Source organism: Falco naumanni, chromosome 8 (assembly GCF_017639655.2).
Source record: "Falco naumanni isolate bFalNau1 chromosome 8, bFalNau1.pat, whole genome shotgun sequence".
NCBI lineage: Eukaryota > Metazoa > Chordata > Aves > Falconiformes > Falconidae > Falco > Falco naumanni.
This window is the reverse complement of record NC_054061.1, coordinates 6,240,259-6,247,014: the sequence shown is the minus strand read 5'-3', so window position 1 is coordinate 6,247,014 and position 6,756 is coordinate 6,240,259. Positions and strand designations below refer to the sequence as shown.

Sequence of the window (6,756 nt, the reverse complement as noted above, 5' to 3'; positions counted from 1 at the left end):
TTTATTCAATGCTGTCTCAGTGTCATTCTCTGTGCCCAACACATGCTTTGCAGAGTCCGTGCATGCAGTGATATGTACCATGAAAAGCCGCCTGTCCTGATGCTCAAGTGGTGCAGAACAGCCCCAATGGGGCTGCAGTTTCTCATGCAACATCAGCCAGAGGGATGTGCCTTGGCCTTTCTTAGGAGCGGTTTTAAGCCAGATACCCCAGGGCGAGCACATTGCTGGGCTGTTGAGATTTCTCCCCCCCCAGTTCAGCTGCCAGTTCCCCCCTCTTATCTCTCATGTTTGCTCTCTGCTGGCTTTTCCGCTTCCTCATAACTCATTCCTGGAAAAGGGAGGGTGGGAACAGAAATATTCCATTAAGCTTCTCTCTGCTGATTCACATCTGCATAATGCATATGGTAACAGGCAAACCAGACTCCTGGGTTTAAGCACCACATACAAATCTTCGCTGTTTCATTACAGCAAACCTATGCTACCAGCTACCACCACTGACTGCCACATCAGCAAGGACTAAACCGGGGTAGAGGAGCTTCTGATCAAGAAATCAGATTTTCTAGGGTCTGGAACAGTCAATATGTTGGATCAGATTCATCTGCTGGCTGCTGTGACAGTCCTGGGAGTCCTGGAGCAAGGTAGGGACCATTGGATGCACATGCCCAAGTGCTTGCTGGGAAGTCTATTGTAGGTACCTCCACTGATTTCCTTTCACTTCCACATTTCATTTCTACTGTTGCACTGGCACTTGCCTGCTATTCGGACAGTAGACTGGTATCTTGTCTGGGTTTTGAAAAGTACTCAACAAAATGAGTGCCTGGGAAGCCCTTCACTGCAGTTTGGAAAGGTGGAAGAATGGGCTGCGATGGGTCTCCCAGCCTTGGTTCCACACTGCGTGACAATTTAATTCAGCATCTGGGTGGCTTATCAGTGGCATCAGTTCCCTCCCTATTCAGCTATCAGGATTTAGAAGGGGAAAGAATTAGAGATTGAAAAAGTCCTTGAAATTGGCAGTAGCAAAGTGCATCTGAACTGTGTAACAACTTCTATGGGTAAGAGATGATCTGTTAATCACATAAGAGAGAAAGCAGGTATCCACTAGTGGCATGTTACTGCATCCTCCTCGCTTTGCTGTTGCACTGGGTCATTCCTTCTCCTTGCCTGAAACTATCTGGGATTTTCATCCAGCTTTCTCTGCTATGCGGGCGTGAAAGGTTGGGAGGAGACAACAGAACTTTTGCCCCTACCTCCGGCAGTCTCCTGACCCCACCGTGCCCAGCCAGAGCGTTATCCCAAATCTGGATTCTTCGCACATCTTCACCTGGTGTGCAAGAGCAGAACCACACTCGGAGCTGAAGTGTATGTTCATTGCATGTCTGCGCAGAGATGGGTGCTAGGTTGTAAACCCACACAGCTAGCACACCTCTCAACACATACTAAAACTTTTGAGCAATTGTTTATATTTAGTTGTGGTTAATTCTCATTGGTTCTTACAAGCCTCAGCTCCTTTTGAAGATACAGCATTCTTGGTTTTCACCACCCATGTTCTGTGGGGAGGGGGCTTTCTTTGCTCAGGGGTGGATCTCTTAGTATGCTAATTAGGGTAGTTCACACACAGTTCCAGTAATTTTCTGTTTGGTCTCATTAACCATTTGGTCCTCCTTGAGTTTATCTTGTGTCCCAGCTTGACATATTTGTGGTATCTACTCCTTCTCCCATGATCAGTTTTGTTAACTGTTTGTAAGGATTAACTCTTTTTTGTAAGGAAAATCCTCTGATTTTCAAATTCTTTCTTGTTTTTCACTATAGATATTTATGTATCTTCCCTTTCCCCTCCCCTCTTTTTTTCTTTTTTAAAGTAAATAATTCTTGTATCAAGAGGACTGACCATTGTTCCTTTTCTCTCTTTTGCCGCAGCCTACTTCTTCCTCCAGGTCATCTATGCTAGGAGGGCATTTGGCATTTCTCCTCCAAAGAGCTCAGGCCCCCCTGAATTTGAGAGGATCTTTCGAGCACAGTAAGAAGCTCCTCTTATAAGATGCATGCCAGATCTCTTGTCTAATGGCACTGCCCCATCCCTGCTTTGCGATTCGTTTCTCAGGACTGTAATTCAGCTACTCGCCTTCCTCGGGGTTAAGTTAATGGGCTTAAGAGTTGGCATCAGGGCTGGTTGGCTCATGAGTCCTAAACACAGCAGCCAGCTGCTGATAGAACTCAGACGGGAATCTCTGCTGTAGAGTGCAGGGCTGCTAAAGACAGTTGTTGGTGATTGAAACTTCAGCTGGCTTCAGCCAAGTGGTGTCAAAGCCTCAGGCAGCTTTGTCACCAAAATCAGGAATAAAACCTCTTTAACACCACCTCAGGCACTCCTTTACTGCAGCGCTGGGTACTCGGTGGCATCTCCACAAATCAAGTACACCTATGCAGATTTCACTGTTATATTTATACACAAAAATTACAAGGTTGTACACTCCCAGTTACAATGATTGGTTAGTAATTTGCATATAATTATAATATCTGCTGTGTCAGCCTCTTCTGTTGCTATGCTTGTGCAGGGGAAGGATCTTCACCTTCACAAGGGTCTGCTTGACCTCTGGGTGTGTTTGTTAGTGTTATAATGAAGGTAGTTCACTTCGGGACACCTTCAAAGTAAGTTTTGTTGCCAAGTTGGACAGCTAGATATTGGCCTTGCCAAGCTGTCCAATAACTCATTCTATACACAACAGAACCTAGGTTGCTCTGGTTATGGTCTAGAGAGTAAGCACTAAGGTTATTATGGTCTATAGGATAGGGACTTCAAGTAACACAGTCTTGGATAACAAGTAGCACAGCAACCCATATGTCATTGCTTAATAAGTGCTAACGTAATGCTAACATGGAGGTTAACTCCTTAAAATCAAGATGTTCCTATAGCTAACTTTCACAAATAAGCAGAAATATAGAAAGATTCAGTAAAACTCTAAGATAATCTGCAACGGTTTCAGCCCTGCTCGGAACCCAGCTCAATGGAGAAGGGCAAGCTCCCAGAGAGTTCTCACCTGGGGCCGGGCCGGGATAGCCACAATCCAGCACCTCTGCTGTGACTTCTGTGCTAGGGCTGCAGTGGGGAGGGAGGCAGAGAGGGAGGAGGCTTCCACTTTTGGTGTAGCTGAGCACTGAATAAAAAGCAGCCGGGCAGCAGGAGCAGGATCCCCTCAGCCGTCCCCTTCCCTGCTCCTTTGCCAGCCCAGCCCAGCCTCATCCTCATCCAGCATCTCTTAGTCCTACTACTTTGTCCCTGGGGGGACAGGGCATGGTGTACAAACAATCTAAACAGCTAAGTAATCCCTCCTGCTCCTGCACAAAGCCCAAGCTGTTCTGGCCTTATCTGCTTAAGATGCACTTCATCCTCAGCGCATCCCCGGGGCAGACCTTCCCTGAGGCTTTGGGGCTTGTACAGCAGGGTTTAAGCTGTAGCACTTGGGAAGGGGCAGTGAGGCTCGTTCATGGGGTCTTTCTGTGCATGGTCTGACCTGGACATCTTTTATTTAATTTCTGGTGCCTTGGAGACCCAGTTTCTTGCACTCTTTAATTCCTGTGAATAAAGCTGGGATGGGAACTGCAAGGAAAGTTTTTTGGTGACATCTTTTTATGGTGACATCATCTCTAAGAAGTGAAAGCCTCCAGCCTCTGGAAACTGCCAGGGGAAGCAAAAAAGAAGGATCTTCCTCCTTTCCCTTGTTTATGACATTCCTCTTTCCTGCCAGGGTGAACTCCTCTGAGTATTTTCCCATTTTCCTGGCACTTCTGTGGCAGGCTGGCCTCTTCTTCCATCAAGGTGAGAATAGACTGTTACCTGGTTTGTCACTGGATCTGTTCCCCTGAGTGCTGGCTCAGTCCTCGGGTCTTGCTCACCTTCTGAACAACAAATCTGGCAGTAACTCTGCCTCTGATGGGAGGGTAGAGCCAGAGGACACAAAGCCTCTGTTCCTTCACTTTGGGCTGCCTGCTTGACTTCAGGTAGCAGTAAAAAGCCTTTGGAGATGGTCACCGTGATCTCTCTCATCTGCAGGTGTGGCTGCAGGCTTGGGTCTGCTCTATCTCTATGCCCGCTACTGCTACTTTATAGGATACAGGACATCATCCTCAAAGAGGTAAACACCTCTGCCAGCCTGGAGTATGGGGTAACCCCTGGGGGTTTGCATTTGGGAACATAATGTGTTTCGGGGAAGCTCAGGACTCCTGGCTGCTTTGGGGTCTCTGTGTGACTCAGCCTTGGTGAGCTGGCCCCGACACATAACGTGGGCATGGGTACTGGGCTGGGGCCAGAGACTAAGACGTGGGGCAAGGCTGGAGCTGCCTGCAGCCCTTGCGGGTGTGTGTGTGCTCCCTCGAAGCAGGAGCAGGGCACAGGACCCCACGCAGTGGGCAGGGGACAGCCAGGGGCTGCCTTCCCACCTGTCCTCTGCAGAGAGGGAGGGACCACTCCCAGGCAAGAGCAGCAATGCTCAGTCTCAGCAGGCTCCCTCTCTCCCACCAGGCTCCCCGCAATATACTTTGGCACTGGAATTCTCTGGATTCTCATTGCAGCATCAGCCCTGGGCATCATTCATTTCTTCCTCTCTCACTACATGGGGCTGAATGTCCTCCAGCTTCTCACAGTATGAACCACCCCTCTGTACCTCACCAGTGTCCTTGCCTTTGAGTCCTGCTCCCTCCTGCCCACAGTAATAGACTGGCTGCAACTAATACAGCCCCCAGGGACAAATCCATCCTCACCCGAGTTTTCAGCACCTCCTTCCCTGATGCCCAGCACAGCCAAGAACTGCTGAGTTCTTCAGGAGGCATTTTTCCACCATGGCACTCTTTGCCAGCTGCTCCATGCCTGATGTGGAAACAACAATGCTCCTAAACAAGGAGAATTTTAGGAAAACTGAACACATGAAAGAAAAATCATTGAAAACTCATCTCAGCCTGAGCTTCCCAGTGAGCTGTCCCAGGGAACCGTCATGTGTTCTCCTTCCTCCAACAGCTTGTGCCAGTTTTCCAAGGCCCACACCTAAGAAAGGCATTTGTTTGAAACCAGGTGTGGGCTGAGGCATAACAAAAGAGCCAAGGGGTAAACAGGAGCAACCACCAACCTGTTGTGCGAAAGTCTATTAGTGCCCTTGTGATGGTTATTAGCTGTTTCCTGTGGGCGATATTGTAAATCAGACTGCGCAAACTCATAAGCACTACTGCATGTATAACTTTCAATACTGCTGAACGACAATGTGCACAAATAAAAAGGCACTGAGCTTGCTGTGCTGGGTGTCTCCTTGTGGGTCTGCAATTAGCAGGGAACAAAACCATGAGCATTTTAGTGCAAGGCAGCTGCCTTGGTTTCCCTGCCATGCAGTGCAACCCAGCCTGCAACCCTACATCCCACAGGAGGAGAGCTCTGTGTAGGGAGAAGCTGATTTTCACAGGTGCCGAGCTGAGCTCCCAGAAGGGCTGGATTTTCACAGGACCCAGCATCCACAACACCGATGCTTTTGGCCATTGGTCTGCTCATGTTAGCAACAGAGCTTAGAAAACGCCAGCAGTGCTCTGTGCCGTCATCACAGGGGGGTTCACACCAAACCCAGAGAGCAAAAATAACTGCATTAACATGCTGCCAGCCTAACCACATTTTGAAGCCCACCGTCCTCCCCTCCCTTCCCCAGCAGTAGGCATATCTAGACTGTAAGAACAAAAGGCAGGTGGTTTTTGGAAGAAGTGATTCATTTTTCACATTGTTTCATTTCCTTGCCTGCATCTTAAATTGGCTTATCCAGTAAAGCCTCTAGTCTGTTTCCCTTTGACCTCTCCTGCCTTGGAGTTGCACTGCTGTGTTGCGGTTGGCAAACACTGGAGGAGAAGGCTTAAATCCAAACAAAACCAACGGTACAACACTTGTCTCTGCAAAGTTTTCAGTGCAGTGGGGCTCCATCCTCACAGCAACTGCCAGGTGTCACAGCATGATAAAAAACAGACTAACTTTTTTCCTAGCATCTTTGGTAATACACTTTGGAAAAAGCTGAGTGTCGATTAACCTTGCCTCAGCAAGGCTGGGCAGGAACAGAGATGCTACCTGTCCCCAGTGACATTTTAGTTAGACTTTACATTAACACATCTCACCATCTCTTGAAGTTAATTCTCAGTCCTCACTTTTTTACCAGCATAACCAGTCACCTCCCAGAGGGTTAATACAGAGGGACCAGCCCCAGCTGCTGATGCAGGTCTTGGCTCCTTGTCAAAACCCTTCTGTCTCGGCTTAGTCCAGGTGGGTGCTCACCGGTTCTGCAGACACAACTTCCATCTGCTACCCTACAAACAGTTTTCTAACCCCACTGTATCGGCCTGGAGCCACTGCCCACCTCAGCCTCGCTGATCTCAGCTCCGTGTGTGACAGGGCTGCAGAATGACTCAGTGGATGGAAGTTAATGATTCAGCAGCGAGGTCATGGCAAGCCAGCATCTCCCCTTGGATGCACAGAGGACCATTAAATACCCTGGTGCAGCACAGCTAGGCTCTGGCCCCAGCTGCTTGCCATCGCTAGTTCTGCCACAGGAGAAACGCCCAGCATGTCACTCCCCTCAAACAATTGTCAGAAGGGTCGTTCCAGGTGCCTCTAGCAGCAGGAAAGGTCCTCCATCCAGGGATGCTGTCATCGCTCAGCTACTTCGGGGAAGCTCAGGGCTCCTTCGGGGTCCCTGTGTGACCCAGCCGTGCTGAGCTGACCCCGGGGCACAAGGT

General features: G+C 48.9%; 1 protein-coding gene across 1 annotated transcript; it reads left to right on the top strand.

The window, feature by feature from the left end:
* Nucleotides 1-381: 381 nt before the first annotated feature.
* LOC121093211 (leukotriene C4 synthase-like) lies at nt 382-5,241 on the top strand. The gene is made up of 5 exons (XM_040605147.1): nt 382-638; nt 1,918-2,017; nt 3,747-3,817; nt 4,052-4,133; nt 4,520-5,241. The coding sequence occupies exons 1-5, from the start codon at nt 581-583 to the stop codon at nt 4,644-4,646; spliced, it is 438 nt and encodes a 145-aa protein (XP_040461081.1). The 5' UTR covers nt 382-580; the 3' UTR covers nt 4,647-5,241.
* Nucleotides 5,242-6,756: the final 1,515 nt, after the last annotated feature.